The sequence below is a fragment of the Eubalaena glacialis genome, chromosome 5 (genome assembly GCF_028564815.1).
Source record: "Eubalaena glacialis isolate mEubGla1 chromosome 5, mEubGla1.1.hap2.+ XY, whole genome shotgun sequence".
Lineage (NCBI taxonomy): Eukaryota > Metazoa > Chordata > Mammalia > Artiodactyla > Balaenidae > Eubalaena > Eubalaena glacialis.
The window spans coordinates 31,165,363-31,189,240 of record NC_083720.1 but is presented as its reverse complement, the minus strand read 5'-3'; the positions used below and the strand labels follow the sequence as shown (position 1 = coordinate 31,189,240).

Here is a 23,878-nt window from a genome sequence, read left to right as displayed (position 1 = left end):
GAGGATGATTAAAGTTAAAACCAGGAGGATTTAAATCTTAATTCTGTTTCAGCCTAGTGTTTATTTATATAATATTATGTCATGCTGTACACTGTAATAGGCCCTAAAAGGTCACACAAAAGACATGCAACGTCCCTGCTTTAAAATACTTAAAATTTAGTTGAGAAAACAGAGTATACACTAAAAAAGGTAAATAATAATAAAAGATAGTCTATAGATAGATGTCAAAATAAATGGCAAAAAAATATAAGAATTCAGGCCAGAAAGACAGTAATATAGGATGGAGTGATCATTTAAGTATGATTTCCAGGAAGTCGAAATTGTGCCGAATCCTGAAAGATGAATTTTTATAGCTGAAAAGATGAAAGAGAGAAGCAAACAAGAAAATAAGCTTGAGCAAAATCACAGATACAAGAAATAAGATGTTGGGTTCAAGCATATAGGTTAAGAAGGAAAATCTGGCTTTCATTGGTAGCCTTAATTTAGAGGAACCATAGGGGAAAGCATGGTAGTTTCAATGGTATTAATATGTGGGCAAAGAAGAAGGACCTTAAAAACTAATTGAAATATTTGAACTTTATCCTGTATACCAGTAATCACCAAATATTTTTGAACATGTACCCCTTTCAATTTTGAACCTGCATTCATAATGTATTTATATTTATTTATAAATTATATATTAGTGAACCACTAATTTATAATTCATATACAAAGAGTTGAGATTTTAAAAGAATATAAAAAACATAAAAATAATTTTAAATATCTTGCTAATCATGACAGTTTCATACTATCACTACTTAATATCTCAAGGCACAGTAGCTACTGGGGGTGCATTGCAGCATAACGGTAGTAAATAAAAGTCCTTATTTCACTTGATCTTAGCCAGAAGGCTGAGAAGTGATGAAAGTTCATATTTCTAACAATCTTTTGACTTACTTCAGATTATTTGGCAATAAGATCTGATTAGACAATCACATTTAACCTTATATGACAAAGCGGTCTTAAGAGGGGATAAAGAAATAGCTGTGCCATTTTTCAAGACTTAGAAAAAAAGAACAAAAAACATCTCAGTAATGTTTTTGTTGATTGTTTGTTGGAAAGAATATTTTGGATACACTAGGTTAAATAAAATATACTATGACAATTAATTTCACCTGTTTCTTCTTACTTTTTAAAGTGTAGCTATTAGAAAATTTTTAATTGCACAGATGGATAGCATTGTATTTTCATTGTACTGCTCTAGATACTGAAATGGCTGAAATGTGAATGATGATTGAAAGCAAGATTATTCTGAATAAAGTTTTAAATATACTTTTGTATTCACTGCCTGATTTAATCAGATTATCTTTCACTGGGCATATATTTTGTTTTTTAATATCGCAAATTCTATGGATATTCAGTGGGAATATACAAGGAAAAAAGATGAGGGGAGTCTGTGAGAATGATACAGGGAGTTGAAAGATAACAGCCAACCAGGACAGCAAAATCCTTCCTCTTACACATCATGATCCAGATATAATCTGTATTTGGGAGATGAAGAGTGGGGTGCACAGAAAAAGGCAAGACAGTACCTACCAAGGCAAAATCATCACCGAAGCCAGCCCTCATCACCCCCACCTTCACCAGGAGCTCAGCCAGTGCACGTGAATAGTGCCAGTATAAGACCAGACACGCTGCAGTGACAGATGGGGAGCATGTGTCACTGCTGGACAATGTCAGCACACTCACCAATGACATCATTCAGCGGAAGACAGAGGGGCAGAGTGATGCCTCCAGCTTCCCCTATTATCAAGCTGTCATGGAGTCAGATAGGGAGGAGCACTGTCCTTTGAAAGAGATCAAGGTCGCTAAGTAAGTTGATCAGAACTAGATTTGGAGACTCGTGTTGCTGAGAAGTGTCAGTGAGGTTTTAAGATTAAAAATATTAGATTTGAAAAGAAAAATGAACGGGGATAGAGGGATGGCTAGTTCACACATGCATCAATAAACAGTGGTAGTGAGATGAACAGTGGTTGGTGCTTATTTGAGCAGCAGTACATCAGGGAGGGAAAGCCATTAGACTTTAAATAGTCTAGAGTCTCTCTCTATATATAGTTTTAGTTTCTTATTGCAATTTTGCTCCCAGATTCTCAAGAAAAGTTTTCAAAAAGGCTACTTGCAACACCCTTTGAAGAACTAACTTCTTGGGACCTAATACTGCCAGATCGGCCATGATGGGTAGGTATGAAATAAGGGTCTTATCTCAGATTTGCTATTACCCATTTTCATTCTTCCCCCCGCCCCCTCCGACCAGGGATTGAACCCGGGCCCTGGCAGTGAAAGAGCCGAGTCATAACCACTGGACCGCCAGGGAACTCCCAGCCCACTTTCACTCTTGACAATATGTAAAAGAGTTTTAATTTAAATAAAATCTCAAAAAGTTTAGTAATTTCATTCAATAACCACATTTTAAGTAAATTATATCGCAACATTAATTTAACCCTATAAACTATTTTTTAAAGTAAAAGAAGACATTTTGCTCGGCTATTAGGAAAACCTATTGAGCCAAAATAAAGGTTTTGATATATTGGAGTGTGTTTTTTGGGGTTATGCATTATTCTCTGAAAATAAGGTATCAATGGTACAGTTTTGGGTTTTTTTTTTCAGTTTTAGGAGACATAAGATTGGAAACAATAACATTCAAATCCTCTTCTAATAACATAATTCTTTAAACCTTCCAGGGTCTGCCATTACTTTGTGGAAATACATTCTGTTTTCACTTTTTCAGCTGAAAATACTGCATAGTAGTATTTAGAGCTGTGAGGATTAATTCATGGTGATATACCATGCCACAAAAATATGAGCATTAGTGTTGCATGTTCATTTACATTTTTCCTAATTAAATACTTCATTTGTAAACCTGACTTTTTCCCCCTGAAAATGACTATATTCACTGTGGTTTAGAATGACAACTTTTAATAAAGAGCCCATTTATAATATTAATTAGTAAAGCATCTACTACCATTAGACTAGAGCCATGGACCTATCAACAGGTCTATTCTACACTCCCAGTTTCAAAGATAAGATATAATTCCTCTCTTTATTGACATGATATTTAGTATGAAATATCTGTAAGGAAACTAACTTTACAATTTTAATTTGTGCAGGTGTTGGAGAAATAACACATTCTGTAATTATATGACATAAAAGAAAGGTTTGCTCCTGTGACCCAAGTAACAGAAGTTAAAATTTAACTGAAACACTAGATCCTATTTTAATATTACTTTTTACTATTGTCCAATACTTTTTAGTATTTACTATTATGACTTACAGGGTTTTTTTTTCACAACTCTACCTAATAAATGTTTGCCCATGAGGAAATGTTGGAGGAAGAAATACCCTAAGAACAAATTAAGAAAATACTTAGCAGAGATTCAATTATTCACCGAGAAAGAGTCTAACTTGTTTAATGTTTATCAAAAAAGTCTCTTCTTATCAAAATGTTCATGTAACTATCAATGGTTATTATATCAACCCGTATTCACAAAATAATATAAGACCTATGGGAACAGGAATTTTTTACCTTTTTAAAAAATTATTACTATAGCAATCTGTGTACAAAGTGATAATTGGCACACAGTAGGTATGCAATAAAAAGTTTTAAGTGAAAGAATGGATAAACTGCTTAAATCTATTAATTCACCTTTTCCTTCAACAAACATTTATGAACATACAGAAATATTTACCATATAGACACTAGAGATAAAGATGAATAAGACATGGTCCTCAACCTCGAAAAAACTCTCAGTCAATGGAAAAAAAATAAAAACAGATAATAATAGTAAACACATGCATGTGCAATGATTTCAATTTTCATGAAATTCTATGTGCACACTTTGAACACACAGAACACATTGATCTTGTGAGGACTGTGGGGAGAGGGATGTGGGTCAGGAAATGTTTCTTGAAAGAAATGAGTATTAAATGATGAACAACTGTCAACTAAATAAAAAAGAAAGAGAATACCTCAGACAGAGGGAAGCAGGAAGATGAGAAAAAGAAGGGGATGCTCAGAAAGAACAAGTTCCATGGGGCTGTGGATTAGATGAAAGGCAGAGAGCTGGAAAGGAAGACAGAGGCCAGATTGTAGAACTTGTTTTTGAACTTTTTCTTACGGGTAATGGCGAACCTTTAAAAGTCTTAAGTGAAGATAATAGGTTTTTATATTAGATAATTACTCTGGCAGCTAGGTAAAAGATAGATTAGACTGAAGGTGAAACGATATTCCAGTCATCAAGTAGAGCTGATAAGGGCTTCAACTAAAACAGTAGCATCTTCTAGCAAGAGAGCATCTCATTCCCACAATGCTTAGCACAGCAATTCTCAATCTCTGGAGTCTATTAGAACCATGTAGAGGCTTGTTTCAAACTACCCATGGCCCCTCCACTCCCCCTAAGGATTTTCCCTAAGGAGTGCACCCCTATTTCCAATGAGAATCACTGACATCGTGACCTATTATTAATGACATCTATAAGTGTGTCATAGCTCTCAGGTGTTTGGAGGAGAAAAAGGTTGAAAACCATAAACCATTTAGAAGGTAAAATCACCGGGACTTAGTAATTAAATAAGTTCATGGAAGAGTGGACTATAAAGTCTAGAATCACTGTGTGAACTGGATGCATATGATAGAGCCATCAACTGAGATAAGCAAAAGGGTGCAAAGAAGAAGCAAGTTTAGAGTCTTAAGTGCTTGCAGAACATTTGGGTAGAAAGGTCAACAGAGGTTGGAAATAATAGTCTGAGAACTGGGGAAGAAATCTCAGCTGGAGACTTGAAGTCATCAGGATATAAATGACAGCTAAAATACAAGTAAAGGAATTTCTTGTAGACCAAGAAGAAATGGAGGGTCAAAATAGACCCAAGAGAACCTGTAGAGTCCTCCTTAGGGAGTGGGCAATGAGGAGCTCCAGAAGACAGCTAACAAGAAATTGCAAGGAAAAAAAAAAAGTGAAGAAGAAAAAGGAAAAAAAGAAGGAGGAAGAGGACCACCACTGCCACCTGGAGGGGCTCTTCTGAAACCACCAAGTAAGAAGAGTTTCAAAAAAAGGTGGTGATCAAGAGTGCAATGTAGTAGAATAGTTCAACTAGATAAGCATCTGGAGTCCCCTGCTTTGGGCAGTAAGCTGATATCCTGAGCTTTGCCAGAAGAAATTCCATGGAGACTTAGAGGTAGGAGACAGGTTATATGGGACTGAGGAGTGAGTAGGAATTGAGGAAATGACTAAGGCACAAAGAGCCTACTCTTTGAAGAAGTTAAAATACATTAATTCTTTCTTGCTGCACTGCTTCATTATAGTGTTTACTCACTAAAAAGAATTTGTTCCCATTTTTTTTCTTTGTTTTTATTTTTTTAACATCTTTATTGGAGTATAATTGCTTTACAATGTTGTGTTAGTTTCTGCTGTATAACAAAGTGAATCAGCTATACATATACATATATCCCCATATCCTCTCCCTCTTGCGTCTCCCTCCCACCCTCCCTATCCCACCCCTCTAGATGGTCACAAAGCACGAAGCTGATCTCCCTGTGCTAGGCGGCTGCTTCCCACTAGCTACCTATTTTAAATTTCGTAGTGTATATATGTCAATGTCACTCTCTCACTTCGTCCCAGGTTAAACTTCCCCCACCCCGTGTTCTCAAGTCCATTGTCTACATCTGCGTCTTTACTCCTGTCCTGGCCCTAGGCTCTTCAGAACACTTTTTTTTTTTTAAGATTCCATATATATGTGTTAGCATACAGTATTTGTTTTTCTCTTTCTGACTTACTTCACTCTGTATGACAAACTCTAGGTCCATCCACCTCACTACAAATAACTCAATTTCGTTTCTCTTTATGGTTAAGTAATATTCCATTGTATATATGTGCCACATCTTCTGTCGATGGACACTTAGGTTGCTTCCATGTCCTGGCTATTATAAATAGAGCTGCAGTGAGCATTGTGGTACATGACTCTTTTTGAATTATGGTTTTCTCAGGGTATGTGCCCAGTAGTGGGATTGCTGGGTCATATGGTAGTTCTACTTTCAGTTTTTTAAGGAACCTCCATACTGTTCTCCATAGTGGCTGTATCAATTTACATTCCCACCACCAGTGCAAGAGGGTTCCCTTTTCTCCACACCCTCTCCAGCACTGATTGTAGATTTTTTTAATGATGGCCATTCTGACCGGTGTGAGGTGATACCTCATTGTAGTTTTCATTTACATTTCTCTAATGATTAGTGATGTTGAGCATGCTTTCATGCGTTTGTTGGCAATCTGTATATCTTCTTTGGAGAAATGTCTGTTTAGGTCTTCTGCCCATTTTTGGATTGATATTGAGCTGCATGAGCTGCATGTATATTTTCGAGATTAATCCTTTGACAGTTGCTTTGTTTGCAAATATTTTTTCCCATTCTGAGGGTTATCTTTTTGTCTTGTTTATGGTCTCCTTTGCTGTGCAAAAGCTTTTAAATTTCATTAGGTCCCATTTGTTTATTTTTGCTTCTATTTCCATTTCTCTAGGAGGTGGGTCAAAAAAGGATCTTGCTGTGATTTATGTCATAGAGTGTTCTGCCTGTCTTTTCCTTTAAGAGTTTTATAGTGTCTGGCCTTACATTTAGGTCTTTAATCCATTTGGAGTTTATTTTTGTGTATGGTGTTAGGGAGTGTTCTAATTTCATTCTTTTACATGTAGCTGTCCAGTTTTCCCAGCACCACTTATTGAAGAGGCTGTCTTTTCTCCATTGTATATTCTTGCTTTCTTTATCAAAGATAAGGTGACCATATGTGTGATGGTTTATCTCTGGGCTTTCTATCCTGTTCCATTGATCTATATTTCTGTTTTTGTGCCAGTACCAAACTGTCTTGATTACTGTAGCTTTGTAGTATAGTCTGAAGTCAGGGAGCCTGATTCCTCCAGTTCCGTTTTTCTTTCTCAAGATTGCTTTGGCTATTTGGGGTTCTTTGTGTGTCCATACAAATTGTAAAATTTTTTGTTCTAGTTCTGTGAAAAATGCCAGTGATAGTTTGATAGGGATCGCATTGAATCTGTAGATTGCTTTGGGTAGTATAGTCATTTTCACAATGTTGATTCTTCCAATCCAAGAGCATGGTATATCTCTCCATCTGTTTGTATCATCTTTAATTTCTTTCATCAGTGTCTTATAGTTTTCTGCATACAGGTCTTTTGTCTCCTTAGGTAGGTTTATTCCTAGGTATTTTATTCTTTTTGTTGCAATGGTAAATGGGAGTGTTTCCTTAATTTCTCTTTCAGTTTTTTCATCATTAGTATATAGGAATGCAAGAGATTTCTGTGCATTAATTTTGTATCCTGCTACTTTACCAAATCATTGATTAGCTCTAGTAGTTTTCTGGTAGCATCTTTAGGATTCTCTATGTATAGTATCATGTCATCTGCAAACAGTGACAGTTTTACTTTTTCTTTTCCAGTTTGGATTCCTCTTATTTTTTTTTCTTCTCTGATTGCTGTGGCTAAAACTTCCAAAACTATGTTGAATAATAGTAGTGAGAGTGGGCAACCTTGTCTTGTTCCTGATTTTAGTGGAAATGGTTTCAGTCCTTCACCATTGAAAACGATGTTGGCTGTGGGTTTGTCATATATGGCCTTTATTATGTTGAGGTAAGTTCCCTCCATGCCTACATTCTGGAGGGTTTTTATCATAAATGGGTGTTGAATTTTGTCGAAAGCTTTTTCTGCATCTATTGAGATTATCATACGGTTTTTTTCCTTCAATTTGTTAATATGGTGTATCACATTGATTGAATTGCATATATTGAAGACTCCTTGCATTCCTGGGATAAACCCCACTTGATCATGGTGTATGATCCTTTTAATGTGCTGTTGGATTCTGTTTGCTAGTATTTTGTTGAGGAATTTTGCATCTATGTTCATCAACAATATTGGCCTGTAGTTTTCTTTTTTTTTGTATTTTCTCAGTAGAAGGTTTATTTGTTGCAGTCACTTTTTGAAAGTTTTATTTTAATTGTGAACCTTATTGAATCACCAGTAAACCCAGCTGATTGGGACCCACTGTGGCTCCATTCTCAGTTTCTCTATGGCAGTTTGTAGTTTCTCAAAGGCTTTGTCTAGATTGTCATTTACAATGATCAGATCAAAATAGTGGTTGTATGCTCTTTGAATCCGTGCACTTTCATCCACTGTTTTCTTCAAGTCAGAGTCCGTCAGAAGCTTGGTAGTGATACCAGCATCCACTACAGCCTTGTGCATGGCACGTAACGTCTCTAGTTCGAGAGCAGCAATAAACACAACATAGGGCATGAACTCGGATGTCCTCAGCACTTTCAGGGCTTGTGGGTTGACGTCCAAAATGCAAGTTCGTCCAGTTTGGACAACTTCAAGAATAGAGTCAATCTTGGTTCCGTAGAGATTTCCTTCATATTCCCCATGTTCCAAATATTTTCCAGCTTTAATATCTGCTTCCATCTCAGATCGTGACACAAATTTATATGCCTGGCCATCTTTTTCATCTTCCCTTGGTTTCCGTGAAGTAAATGGCACTGTGGTTCCAAATCTAGTGGGATTTAACACTATGAACCTGTTTTTCAAGCTTCTTCGTCCCACACCTTGAGCTCCTATCAATACTAATGTCTTTCTCTGGAAGGGAGGCATTTTGGCTACCTCCTCATATATCTGGATTTCATGACGATTAAATTCTGCATTTCTGGTTTGTGGCATCTTTATTTGGTTTTGGTATCAGGGTGATGGTGGCCTCATAGAATGAGTTTGGGAGTGTTCCTCCCTCTGCTATAGTTTGGAAGAGTTTAAGAAAGATAGGCGTTAGCTCTTCTCTAAATGTTTGATAGAATTCACCTGTGAAGCCATCTGGTCCTGGGCTTTTGTTTGTTGGAAGATTTTTAATCACAGTTTCAAGTTCAATGTTTGCGATTGGTCTGTTTATATTTTCTATTTCTTCCTGGTTCAGTCTCAGAAGGTTGTGCTTTTCTAAGAATTTGTCAATTTCTTCCAGGTTGTCCATTTTATTGGCATATATTTGCTTGCAGTAATTGGTATATATTTGCTTGTGTCATTTAAAGTTGTGTTTCCTTATTTATTTTCATTTTGGATGATCTGTCCATTGGTGAAAGTGGGGTGTTAAAGTCCCCTACTATGATTGTGTTACTGTCGATTTCTCCTTTTATGGCTGTTAGCATTTGCCTTGTGTATTGAGGTGCTCCTATGTTGGTCCATAAATATTTACAATTGTTATATCTTCTTCTTGGATTGATCCCTTGATCATTATGTAGTGTCCTTCTCTGTCTCTTGTAATAGTCTTTATTTTAAAGTCTATTTTGTCTGATATGAGAATTGCTACTCCAGCTTTCTTTTGACTTCCATTTGCATGGAATATCTTTTTCCATCCCCTCACTTTCAGTTTGTATGTGCCCCTAGGTCTGAAGTGACAGCATATACATGGGTCTTGTTTTTGTATCCATTCAGCCAGTCTTTGTCTTTTGGTTGGAGCATTTAATCCATTTACATTTAAGGTAATTATGGCTATGTTCCTATTCAATTTTCTTAATTGTTTTGGGTTTGTTTTTGCAGGTCTTTTCCTTCTCTTGTGTTTCCTGCCTAGAGAAGTTCCTTTAGCATTTGTTGCAAAGCTGGTTTGGTGGTGCTGAATTCTCTTAGCTTTTGCTTGTCTGTAAAGGTTTTAATTTCTCTGTCAAATCTGAATGAGATCCTTGGCTGGGTAGAGTAATCTTGGTTGTAGGTTTTTCCCTTTCATCACTTTAAATATTTCTTGCCACTCCCTTCTGGCTTGCAGAGTTTCTGCTGAAAGATCAGCTGTTAACCTTATGGGGATTCCCTTGTATATTATTTGTTGCTTTTCCCTTGCTGCTTTTAATATTTTTTCTTTGTATTTAATTTTCCATAGTTTGATTAATATGTGTCTTGGCATGTTTCTCCTTTCATTTATCCTGTATGGGACTCTCTGTGCTTCCTGGACTTGATTGACTATTTCCTTTCCCATATTAGGGAAGTTTTCAACTATAATCTCTTCAAATATTTTCTCAATCCCTTTCTTTGTCCCTTCTTTTCTGGGACCACTATAATTCAAATATTAGTGCATTTAATGTTGTCCCAGAGGTCTCTGAGACTGTCCTCAATTCTTTTCATTCTTTTCTCTTTATTCTGCTCTGTAGTAGTTATTTCCACTATTTTATCTTCCAGGTCACTTATCCATTCTTCTGCCTCAGTTATTCTGTTATTGATTCCTTCTAGAGAATTTTTAATTTCATTTATTGTGTCATTCATCATTGTTTGTTTGCTGTTTTGTTCTTCTAGGTCTTTGTTAAACATTTCTTATATTTTCTCCATTCCATTTCCAAGATTTTGGATCATCTTTACTATCATTACTCTGAATTCTTTTTCAGGTAGACTGCCTATTTCCTCTTCATTTGTTTGGTCTGGTGGGTTTTTACTTTGCTCCTTCATCTGCTGCGTATTTCTCTGTCTTCTCATTTTGCTTTACTTACTGTGTTTGGGGTCTCCTTTTCGCAGGCTGCAGGTTCATAGTTCCCGCAGTGAATTGTGCATTTGCGGGCCGCAAATCTCTCTCCTTCCAGAACCAATGCCCCAAAGCTCCCGGGGTGGCTACGCCAACCACTGAGTCAGAGCTGTGGAGCCCCAATCCCCAGTCGGCCACCATTCAAGGGCCAGAAACCTTATTCCTTTCTGACTTGCCCATCCTCCAGGCAATGTCATTTTTTAAAGAAGAATTAAGCATTGAAGTTCTGAGGCTGTCAAAATCATCAGAGCCGTGTGGCTGACAGGGTCTTGGTGCTGCAGCCAGGTGTCAGACCTGAGCCTCTGAGGTGGGAGAGCTGAGTTCAGGATATGGGACCACCAGAGACCTCCTGGCTCCATGTAATATCAGTCAGCAAGAGCTATCCCAGAGATCTCCATCTCAACACTACAACCCAGCTCCACTCAATGACCAGCAAGCTCCAGTGCTGGACATCCCATGCCAAACAACTAGCAAGACAGGAACACAACCCCACCCATTAGCAGAGAGGCTGCCTAAAATCATACTAAGTTCACAGACACCTCATTTTTTTAATTAGAAAAGAAATGCATAATCACATAAAGTTTCCCCAATTGTGAAGCCAGGAAATACAAACTATTATGTCCACTTTTTCAATGCAAAAATTCTAAAACCACTTAAGAAGACTCCACCTAGATTGAAAGCAAGTATACTCCAAATAAATTCTTCTTGATTCTTGGCATAACCTGGCTATCAACTTTGAAAACAAGTGAGGACAGTTTAAATCAAAACAAGGACTGGTTTCTGCCAAACAGTTGAAGTTTTGATTAAATGAAGCTTTTTTTCCCCTTAATCTTATCCTCTAAACTCCAAATTTAATCTGCAGCATAGGTCTACATACTAGGTTATAAAAATGAGAGGAGAAAATAGAATAAAGTTATATAAAATAGAAATTGGCTTTTTTTTTAAGCAACAAAACTTGAGACGTTCCTCAATAAAGTATATTCAGAGGAAGTTACACATAGTGGCTCTCTGAGAGATCCATATATATGGCACCATAAGCTTGTTGATTACATTGACCATATATTATGCATCTTGGTATTCATTCAGCTATTCACTCAACAAATATTAATAAGTATCTAGTATTGTGCCAGGCAGAAGTCCTAGTGTTAGGGATATAGCTTACAGTTCGCATAAAAGGCGATAAAATTTATAAAGCAATAATCTTAAAGTCTGACACATGCTAAAATTGAAGAAGGAGCAAGAATTTTTAGTTTAATTTGGGGGACTGAGAATAAATAGTCAGGAAATGTTTCCTGAGGAAGTGTACTTGAGCTGGAATCTACAGGACACATGTGAGTTAGCCAAGTGAAGAGGAGAAAGTCTGCAGGCAAGAGAGAGCATGGAGCATTTCAGGAGCTGAAGGAAGTTTGATTTGGCTGGAGTCTCATGTGAATGGAAACCTGGCAAGGCATGAAACTGGAGAGCTGGGCAGTTAGGGTCCAGATGATGTAAGCCACGTGTTGTAGGCCGCCTCTGAGAAAGCCAGAAAGATCCCCGGCTTGTGTAACCTTTAGTTCTGGAGTGTGGGCTGGATTATTGCCTCACTCCTAATGAAGAGTATACAGGCATAGCTCAAAGATACTGCATGTTCGGTTCCAGACCACCTCAATAAAGCAAATACACAATAAAGCAAATCACACAAAATTTTGGTTTCTCAGCATACGTAAAAGTTATGTTTACACTATACTGTAGTGTATTAAGTGTGCAATAGCATTACGTCAAAAAAACAATGTATATAACTTAATTTAAAAATTCTTTATTTCTAAAAAAACACTAACCATCACCTGGGCCTTCATGGAGTTGTAATCTTTTTGCTGGTGGAGGGTTTGAAATATTGCAAGAATTACCAAAATGTGACACAGAGACACAAAGTAAGCAAATGCTGTTGGAAAAATGGTGCCGATAGACTTGCTTGATGCAGGGTTGCCACAAACCTTCAGTTTGTGAAAAACAAAATATCTTGACGCACAATACAATGATATATGCCTGAACAGCAAAAGTGATGGTCTGTCACTTCCAAGACTAGGTTATAAAAAGACTGGCTTCTGTTTTAGGTGTTGCCTCTCCTTCTGGATCACTCATCCATCTCTCACTCTGGGGGAAGCCAAGTGCCATGTCATGAGGCAGTCCTTTGGAGAGGCCCGCATGTCCTTTGAGGTTCACATGAGTGAGTCTGGAACCCAATTCTCCCCAAGTTGCGCCTTGAGATGACTGCAGGCCTAGCTGACACCTTGACTGCAGCTTTGTGAGAGATCATGAAGTCAGTACTACCCACTCCTTGACACCTGACCCAGAGAAACTGTGAGATAATAAATGTGTGTTCCTTCTAGCCACTAAGTTTTGGAGTAACTTGCTAACACAGCAGTAGATAGCTAATATACCGTGAAAAAAATTGGGTTGAGCATTAACCTAATGGAATGAGAATATGTTAAAGGGTTTTAAGCAGGAACGAACAATAAACATGTCCCTATTTGCAATTTTAGACATTCTGTAAGCTGTCACAATAAGGCTGAAAGGATAACCTAGAACCATCCACAAAAATAAACATTTAAACAAGTAACAATTTCTGCTACAAAATTCTAGTTCTGAAGTTCAGTATTCTATATAAAACTTCCACCTCACTACTCAAATTAATGTCAGCAGTCAACCTGATTAATTTCTTAAAAACTATAGAACCTCCCCCTTCCTCTTCAGGTCCACTGGCTCACTGCCTTAATTTAGGCCTCTATCATCTCCAACCTAGCTCACTGGCAATACCCTCCTAATCATTTCCCCACCTAAAGTCTGATGCCCTTCCAATCCATTCCCAACTACCAAAAAAGCGGGTAGTCTAAACGGACTATAAAAGGGAAGGCTAATCACATTCTACTCCATCAGATTACAGGAAACAATTTGATCTGCTCTGCAAGTCATACGTACACTTCAGTGACATGACACCTTCCTCTTCTGCATCAGCCCCCAAAATGCAAGTTGTTACACTACTCCAAATTTAATAGGCTCTCAAAACAATCTGTAGAGTGCTTAGTATAATTTTTCATCAAATTAAAAGAGCTGAACCCATTAATCAATAGGTAAGTCTGTCCTACGTGAATCTCAAAGACGGAGCCACATGTGGAAGCATTTTCAATTGTTCTCACAGCTTTCAAATATAAGCTCCAATTTAGAGAAATTAAAATACTGGAAAGAAAAAAAAATTTTTCATTCTTTTTGATCAGTGAAGCCAAACACATTTGGGAAAAAAATTTCAGACTCACATCTCATCAGAAAACTATTCCATTTACCAGCTTGACACCTCTGCGTAGCACTTCACAACACAGGATAAGTCCATGGCCCACTCGGGGAGACACAATTTTGTAAGTATTCAGAAACAAAGCAAGATTAGTACCTCAGGAACCATTAGCATTTCCAAAAGCATTATATGAATTGTTCCTGTGTGAGACATTTAATTGTAAAAAGGAAACTGATAATCAATTCGTGGTCATTTCAACTGTATGGTTGTTTCAAGCAATATTGAAGTCATAAAATCCTTTACCCAAGTAACAAACTGTGAAGTGAATATGGAAAATCCCAACAATCAAGAAAGGAAAGGTCTCTTTCTTTTCTAAAATCCAACAACCTTATCTATGCAATAAAAGTAAACAGAAGTGTTCAACTAAACTCTTAGCTTTTATTTATATATATTTATATATATAAATGATGTAGCCATATTCTGTGAAGTTTATTGAAAAATTACACATAATCATCTATTCTTAAAATTGCTTTCATTGAGTAAAACTCTAATCATCATCAGTCATTTCCTTTATAACTTTTGACAAGGTCAAATATTGAAGTTCAGAGGTACCATCAGGGTAGAAAGTGAAAAATATTCTTTTAAACCACTATGATATACTTCCAAATATGAAATAGCCCTCCATTCTACAGTAATACTAATTAGTCTGTAAGCTAATTCTGCAAATTGAAACCCATTTTTTAAAAAATTTAATTGTGTAAGTCAAAATTAATGTCAAAAAATCTTCTGTAACTTATTAAGTAAACAATCAAAATAAATTATTCACTAATATTCAGAAATTTTTATGTTCACCTTGCTGTAAAGTCAGTTTAGAATGACTTTAAAAAAATCTTTTGAGTTTTTTTTTCTAATCAGGATTAGAATAACCATGATGAAGAAGTTAAGACAACTGTTAAGTAAACATATATTTTCTAACATTTTGAGATAAGTAATAACACCTCTATAAATACCACATAACAAGAAAAATCCATTTATGTCTTATTTGCAATTTACACTTCACATAGATGGTTCAGATTCATAAAAGCATCCATGGAGAGAGATTTAAAAATCATTATATGACAATATTTGTTTAATAGAAAGTGATGGCTTAAATGCTACAATATGTTTCTGAGTATCTTCACATTAAATAGTAATTGAACAAAAAGCCCCCTGGTTCTGCTCAAGGGCAAGTCCCACAAAGCTCCTCATTATTGGAATTTCCAACTTGGAAGCCAAACTAAATAACAAGGAGTAATTTGCCAATTAGAACTTCCTGCTCTTTTCTCTTTATTCCTTAAACACCATTCACGGGCTGAACTGGTCAAACACTTTTAGCTTCAAAACAGCAACTGAAAGGATTTAATTTGTGTCTCTCCAAGGTGAAGCTGTCAAGAGGCAGCCCTGATGCAGTCCATGTCCCCCTGCAGCAATTTCCCTTCAACACAGAGAAGTGGGTTTCCACTCTTGCAGAATATGGAGTTTCCTTTTCTCATTTCCCATTATTTCATTTCAATTAATGACCTCCAAATTTTATACTTGTGTAACTACTGGGCTTAAGAAGCTTGAGCCAAAGTGTCCCTGGAATCTGTTAATGTCTTCAGACCAAACCTGTGTATATACCGGAAACAAAGAGCTTCACAGGGGCCTGACACAGATTAGAATGAGGACCATGAAAACTGTGTTAAACCCTAAACTGTGTGGCCCTAGACAGGATCACAGTATTCTCTTATTAGTGTAGGCCATGGCAAGAGAAGCGGTAAAATAACTTAGAGATCCTTGGCAACATTTGCATTTCTTGCCTGCATTTTCCTAATAGTAATCCGAGTCAACATCTCTTCTTGTTATTCAATTTTAAATGCCCAATGATTAACAGAATTTAGATGCAGACTTTTAAATTGCAAACATACTCACAGATTAACACTAAATCAGTGAAATCCAGTCCTATTTTTCAACCTAAGGAGACCTGACTTGAGGCTCAGGGCTTCCCCATCAAAGACCCACTAGCACTAGAAAAAGAGGCTTCACTTTGCTTACTGTGAGCCTGTAAATGACCCCAAGGGAATTGCTCACTCCTCTGAACCCTGGGCCAGGAAAGCTGGTTAGGGAGAAACTGCTTGTCAAATGTTTTCTTGCAGAAAGTATTTGTAATCAGGGATTTCCCCCCCTCCCCCCAATTCATCCTATTTTGGATCTGTACTGATAATCCATTGAAAATACAGTAGTATTTCCATTTGTATATTTAAAAGTCAGTCTTAAAAATGAGAATGTGTTGCCTCTATTAATGGACCACTTGAAAGATTACCCAGGTTGAGAGAAGTTATTTTTATCGTAGTAGATAGCGGACCTACTGAGCTAAGAGGTGACAGATCTCTGGGCTAAGAGTTGACAAAGATTCTCTTCATGACCAAACGTAAGTCAAGCTCTTCTGACCTCTTTTTCAACTAGCCCTCGACTTTTGGGCTCCCATGTTCTTCTCTGCATTGTCCAATTTTAGTGAGAATCTTGCTAAGTTGGTTTAGCCAGAAACCCCCATCCTCTGTATCTGATCACATTCAATATCTGATCCACCAGGTGATGTGTGATCACTCAAGCCCACCTTCAGCAAGAATCCTGTTAGTTCAGTTTAGCCAGAACTCCTCTTAAGCCTGAGGTTTCCTCTTAGTAAGTTCCATCTGCTGACCCCCAGCCTACTCCTTGGCTACAAGTCCCCACTTTTCCTTGTTGTATTTGGAGTTGACTCCAATCTCTCTCCCCCACTGCAAAACTCCATTGTGTGGTCCTTATACCTATCTCAAGAGTCCCCTGAACAAAGTCTGCCTTACTGTTCTTTAACAATATCATGAATAATTTTTTCTTTAACAGAGGTCAGGAGAGATTAATCCTTTTTTAAACTGGTTGTTAGGACAAGCTTCCTTACTTCCTAGGCTGTTTTAAAAGGGTCTGGGGAGTGTAAAGTGAAAATAAATATTATAGAGATAAGGTATCAGGAAATATAAAGAACTTGAATTTCATACCAGTGTCTTACTATTATTGCACTACTCTGGGAATGTTTCAGTTCAAATAAACTAGATCAACAGAAATTTATAGTCACAGAATTTAGAACTTTAGCAAATCTTAATGATTAATTGATTAATGATCATTTAATTCTTAACCCAAGCCACATGATTCTCCAGATAAAGAATTAAACTTACAGAAATAAGATTTAATAACAATATTTTAAAATTCTAGCAGAGGTTGATTTTACTTATACATATTTTGCAATTAATTTCAAGTATTACTTAACATGTGAAAAGAATAGATTATTCTTACCTTAATAAAAGAACTTCAAAAATAATTTATTCAAAGCAAATATCCATTCTACCATCTTGCCAGGTGCCCAAATCAGAAAAAATGAAAGTCTCATGGATGCCTATTCATCTGTCACCACTAATAAAATGTGTCCTGAGTCTGTCACTTGGTCTCCATTCACACTGGTCCCTGCTCTTCCCAGGAGCTCATCATCTATCTCCCTGCATCAGTCTTACTCAGTTCCAATGCATCCTCCATACTGTTGCAATAATTATTTCTCCTCCACAGTTTTGATCTTGTCATTCCCTTGCTTTCCAAGCTCTGGTGGCTCCCCATCATCCCCCTGTAGCATGGTATTCAATGACTTTTCACACTCTGACCAGTTTCCTCTGCTGCCCCTCCTCCACCCACATTTTAGGGTGGACCTGCACCCATCTTGACCATTTCACAAGATTCACCCCTCCATGTCTTAGTTTATGCTTCTCAGTCTCTTGGCCCACCCACTTTTATTCTCCCCCTTCTCTATCTTGCACATTTTCATACATCTTCACTTCACCTCCTCTTTGAAATCTTTCTCCAAAAACACACAAAACAAATCAGATTACTCCTCCACAACAGTTTCTTATCACAGCACATTATATCATCGTATCTGCCTCTCTGAAATACCTTTAATCTCAACTTCCACATACACTCCAAAATTGTGAGCTGCCTATTTATTTTTGCAGCCATACTTTCCAGCAGAGTGCTTGTGTACAGAAAGCATCCTATAAACGTGGAATCTAATCACTTTGGCAATGAATCCATTAACTGTCAATGGTCAAGAGTCATTGCAGAAATGATTTCCTACTGGATCACTTGCCATCATTAAAGAAAAGTTGAGGAACTTTCCTGGTGGCGCAGTGGTTAAGAATATGCCTGCCAGTGCAGGGGACACGGGTTCGAGCCCTGGTCCGGGAAGATCCCACATGTCACGGAGCAACTAAGCCCGTGCGCCACAACTACTGAGCCTGCGCTCTAGAGCCCGTGAGCCACAACTACTGAGCCCGCGTGCCACAACTACTGAAGTCCATGTGCCTAGAGCCCGTGCTCTGCAACAAGAGAAGCTACCGCAGTGAGAAGCCCACACACTGCAACGAAGAGTAGCCCCCGCTCACCATAACAAGAGAAAGTCCGCACGCAGCAACAAAGGCCCAATACAGTCAAAAATAAATTAATTAATTCATTAATTTAAAAAAAAAAGAAAGAAAAGTTGAAAATTATTGAATAATTTAATATATATTAAATTTCAGCAATTAAGTAAATATATGGAAAACTACACTATTCTTAGATGTTCATCAATTAATATTAATTGAGCCTACTGAAGTGCATGGCAGTGCTATGCACTGAGTGATTTTAAATAACATTAATAAAATTTAATCTCTGCCCATGGGAACTTACAATCTAAAAATTATGACATTGGCAACATACACAGTTCTGACTGTAAGCCATAAGGATAATATATGTTATGTCACCGAGGTTGGGAGTTGCTAAATATAAATGAGTCTACAAAACACAGAAAAGCAGACATCAATATGGACATTGAATTGAGATCATTGTGAAATACCTGGCTCAGCGCTACATATATTTCATTTTACTTGCAGCTTCCTTCTTAAATAATTAGGATTTTTTAAAATGGTTATAATATATATATTTATGAAAAATGACGTGAAGCATATAATAGCTGGCTGCTCTACGGGATTAGATGCATGATAATGTAGAAACATATAAGTGATCAAGAGGCCATTTCTGGTTTTCACACTTAATGAAAGTTTCTGGATTGATTGTTTCCTGGAAATAATTTTATATGAATGTCTAATGAACATGTAACGTAAACACACACACACACACACACACACGGTCTCTAATTTATCTAAGCTACTTCCAAAAAATTGGTTACTATTACTTTGAGATAAAGAAAGTAAAGCCATACAGAGGCCATTGCAATACTATGATGATCACATTCTGATCTATTTTTCTGTGATTTTTCTAAAAGTTGCCTAGCCCCATTGCAATTCTTAAAATGAGAATCTATTAGGCTTCTTAAGTTTCTAAGGTCTTTGGCAGTTCTCTCCTGTCTAGTTAATCAAGTAATTCCTCCTAAGGGTACTTATGAGATGAGTAAAAACTGTGATCATAATTTCTAAACTGTCAAGAAAATGGGAATTTATACTTTGGATAAACCCCAGGGATGTTACATAGCAAGCAGTTCTATTTCAGTCTAGGGGGTAAAAAAACGGAGAAATCTAGAGATGTGGTGAAAAGTTTCTTGCAGCTATCTAATTTATTTTAACAGTATATTTCAAAAATAATTATCATTAATAGAATCAACAGTTATGTAAGATAGGAAAACTGCATCTAGAGTGAAAGTGGGAAAAACAACTGTTCTATGGGAATTAAAATTGACACTGGGCCCACCAGTGTCAATTTATGTCTAGTGACAAATTTCAATACTGGAATATATTATATATACATTCATATTCTTCATCATTCTGCTGTCTGAATAGTTTTAGATGTCAAAATGATCTACATATCAAAATGTCACTGAATTTCTTGTGAAACTGTTTACCTTTTTTTAAAATTAAAGTATAATTGACTTACAATATTATATTAGTTTCAGGTATACAACATAGTGATTCAATATTTTTATACATTATAAATGTCTAGTTTGTAATCACTAGATTATATCACTATATAATCTAGTATATAGTGATATAATCTATATCACTATATACTATATATAAAAAAATTTTATATCCTTTAGAGTTTTAGCATTACTGTTTTACAAAAATTTGTTGGTGGAGAAGTAATTTATGTAAGATAGATATAGAATTTTTTCTCCAGTAACCTAATTTTTAAAAATTTCTTAATTTTCCTGAAAAACAAAATCGAGCAACACCAAAAATTATTTAATCAGTATCAGCTGGTTCCAAGAAGCCCTCCAGGTTATCCCTAGGAATCCTAGAAATATTGGAAATAAAATCTCAGACTCTTGGTATACACAAACCACCATTATCTGACCTTTCAATTACTCCAAAGCTGGTTAATCTCTCACTGATTCTTAGAAATAGAATTTTTTATGTTTCTAAAGATGCTCTGGATATATGACTAAGCTTTTATCTGATCTGATTACATCAGGCAATATAAACTAAGACTAAAGAAATGGTTACTATCCAGTAAATAATGTTAACTTGACCTGCATAAAAAGGTATTCATTATAATGAATTGTCTGTGCTGAAAATTCTAAAAATTCTACGCTAGGTGCTAGACTTCCGCTTAATTGGATGCTTGACTAGATCTAGCCCAGTATTCCCTAATGCTGTTCCTAGATGAAACATAAGTGTTTAGAAGAACTGCAACTTCAAGTTTACCAATTCTCTATGTGAACAGGTAATTTCAAGAGAAAGCTTGTCTTTTTAATCAAAAGGAAGTGATAAATTAAAATCCCAAAGTGTGTCAACTGAAGCAAAGCGTACAGAAAGTTTCTCGTTTAATTTAACTTCCCTACTCTCAAGATTTCAATCAGGTGACGTCCTTTCTAACATTTAGAGACTGTCTTTCTTTAGTAGACAGGAAGAAGAAGGGCCTGGCAAATACATCATTAACTAGCAAGGGCAAAAAAGATGATCCTATTATACCTTCTCCATATACTTAGAGCTTGCTGACCACAAAGGAAGCTCTGATATCACTCAGAGTATTTAAAGCAAGGCAGGAAAGATGCTTATGATATTAAGTATATTCATAACATTAAAGTTTCCCTTTTTAAGCAACTCTGGTCAAGGGAGCATAAAGCTAATCAAACTTTACAGTACTTAAAGAGTCACTTGGCACTCTTTTATTCTTTTTTTCACTTGGCACTCTTATTTCCACTTTTCAGAAATAATTCCTCTCCTTCTTCTACAAGAACACTACAGAACCCAAGAAAGAGAAACAGACTTAAGTTGTCTGACCTCCCCTGTTATCCCTCAGGCTATTGGGGAAAAGCAACACATACCCCGGTCTTCAATATATCACTTCTATTTTCACAGGCATAAATTACTTCTCAGGCTTTAAAACAACAGGATTCTAAAAGGACACCGTAAGGTACTTAAATTCCGGTAACTAAACTCAGATGTATAAGGCAATTTAAAATCTTTATAAAAACTTCCTGTTTCAAAATTACCCAAAATGGAATCTTAGAAAATCTGTGTACCAAAATGCTACAGAAATAAGGCTAAAATTAATGCACTAAACATATCTCTAAAAAAGTCTTGGTACCTGGTAGATAATCAGTGAATCTTTTGAAGGTGTCTTTGCTAATCAATTAATTTTGGTTGTGATAAGGCTGAATATAAATTATTACCACCTAATCTATCATGCATTATCTTCATGAACAGACCAACAGAACAATTTAGGTGTTCAAAGTTCTGTTTTGTTCACCCAAGCAGAATGATTTTTCCTGAGGTTAATACATCCAGGAGGTTGGTTAAGCCAGGCACCATTACGTAAGTGTGCTAGACAATGATACAAAAACAAGAAAATTTGCAAATGCTTTTGAACAAACTGAACCATGGCAAACAAAAAGCAAAAGCAAAGAGAACAAAGCAGAAATAAGATGCTTAAGGAAAAACCATGGTTTTGGCACTGCTCCAGAAGAAAAACAAAAAATGTCTATTAGGTACACAGTCAGAGTAGGGCCATTTGTCAAAAGTTTGTAGGAACAAACTCTAAGTGGCTGTCTTACATGTCTCAAGAGGTAGAATTGAGCTAATGCTGTCAATTGCTGGTGCTGCAGCTCCACTCTCAGGAGCTTTAATTTGACCCTCCTGAGAAAGAATCCCAATTAGAAACACATAAAGGAAGCCATTTTAGACATGGTGCTTTGGGACAAGTCTGACCCCGTGTGTCAATGTCAACTGAAACAAAAAAACTAAAGGAACTTTCTCAAGCACGTTGTCTGTTCTAGATAAAAGCTAAGGATCTTTGAGACCCAGTTTTTGAAGTAGGCCTCCCCGGACTAGAATGAGGACAACTAAAATACTGAAAGCTGGCTTGTTTTTTTTATTTTCATGCCTACTGGTGTGCTTTGTAAAATAAATGAGGAGTATCACAGCAAGCTATATGTCATATTCTAGCAAAATTAGCTAGTTAAAAATGTTTAATTCTAAATGGTCAAGCAGCAAGGTATAAAGAGTATTCATCTATAAGTGATTTTAAATTTGGCTTCCCATCTAAATTTGCCATCAATGACAATTCCTTTTGGAATTGCCTCAAATCTATACTATGTTGGTGTTACATCAACTACAGTAAACTGATCTGTAGAGATGCAAAAACCAGGGCCTGTTTGGGGACTTGAGAGGATAAGGGGTAAGGGGAAAAAAAAAAAGGATAATTTAGGATTTCAACTGTAAATCACACAGAAACAAGAAAATAGCATGAAACAAAACAAAAATTCTCTCTATTTCATCCAGTTCTTGTTGCCAGTGAACCACAGATCAAGGCTTCTTACTTCAACTCCATCAAGTCTTCGATCCTCCTAAGATTACAAGCAAAAAATTTTGCATATGTACTTTTTTCTGTGTACAGGCACCGTAGCTTTCATTAGATTCTCAAAGCAGTCTGCAACCCAGTAAAAGTCAGGAGTCACTGTTCTAAATTTATATGATTTTGCATGTGGATTCTAGCTACCTGGGATAACATCTGGAGCACCTCTTTCATTTTCAACCTAAGCTTGAGGAATGCAAAAGCATCTAGCAGGCAAGTGCACAGAACCTAGTGCAAGATCCTATACCAACATTCAAGTTTTTAACTGATAGTCAGTTGCCTTACATGTAGCTCCTGAATTTGAAGAAATTGAGATGAAAGTGCACAAAATGAATTTTGACTCAACCAAAATTACTGGGATTTTTAAAAGCTCATATCTTCAAGATCAAGTCTCAATTGAAAAACAGGAATTAAGACAACTAAAATCCAAAGAGCATATTCCACTAAGATCATAACCATTTTCAATGAACTCAGCTTAGGAAACTATCCTTGACAGATGACCTCCAGAGTCCAGTGCAGAGAGTCAAGTTGTTCCATAATTTAGTCAACAAAATAAGTTCTGGTGCTTCCTGTGGGGTTTCCCCAATATATTCACCTGTACTATTTCATAACTCCTCAAGGGAACCTTGAAGACAGTACGTACAATATGTTTTAGCTTCCCTAAGGAAAGATGACAATAAATTCAAAAGCATATTAATACCGTTGCTGCTCCTGATATATATTATTAGTTATAATCAACTGAAGCAAAATAAAACCACTGCTGCAATTTTATTTCATATTTATTTTAAAATCACCAATCCTGTCTCGTAAGAATTTTGAAGGCTATTGGTAACAAGACAACCATGTAGTATATAAAAAATACACCTTTTGCAAGTACAGCTGCCTGTTCCGGCCCAGAAGGAGTAGTTGTTGACACAAGAAACCAGCCTGTTGGCACTGAGTACACAGTCCCACGGCCATTGCTGCCAAGTGGCGTGGAGTGCCGTGCCATGCCCGACACCAAAGCACACACAGGACCAAAGGCATGCACATAACTGGCATGCCATCATCTACAGCGCTAAAGCCTCTGAATACTCCTATATAAAATTACATGGATGTTGACAAACCACCTGTTGGACTAAAGAAAAAAATAAATTGTGCATCACTTTTCCCTA

At 36.6% G+C, this 23,878-nt stretch overlaps 2 protein-coding genes across 2 annotated transcripts in view; both read right to left on the bottom strand.

The window, feature by feature from the left end:
- COL25A1 (collagen type XXV alpha 1 chain) overlaps positions 1-23,878 on the bottom strand; it is a 461,378-nt gene that overhangs the window by 285,806 nt on the left and 151,694 nt on the right. The window lies entirely within an intron of this gene.
- LOC133092466 (protein PALS2-like) lies at positions 8,041-8,736 on the bottom strand. The gene has a single exon (XM_061191787.1). It carries the CDS (start codon positions 8,734-8,736, stop codon positions 8,041-8,043), a length of 696 nt encoding a protein of 231 aa, XP_061047770.1.

What these genes read in the sequence shown, in the direction of transcription:
- LOC133092466 (XM_061191787.1), bottom strand. Translation starts at nt 8,736, where the DNA reads ATGCCACAAACCAGAAATGCAGAATTTAATCGTCATGAAATCCAGATA.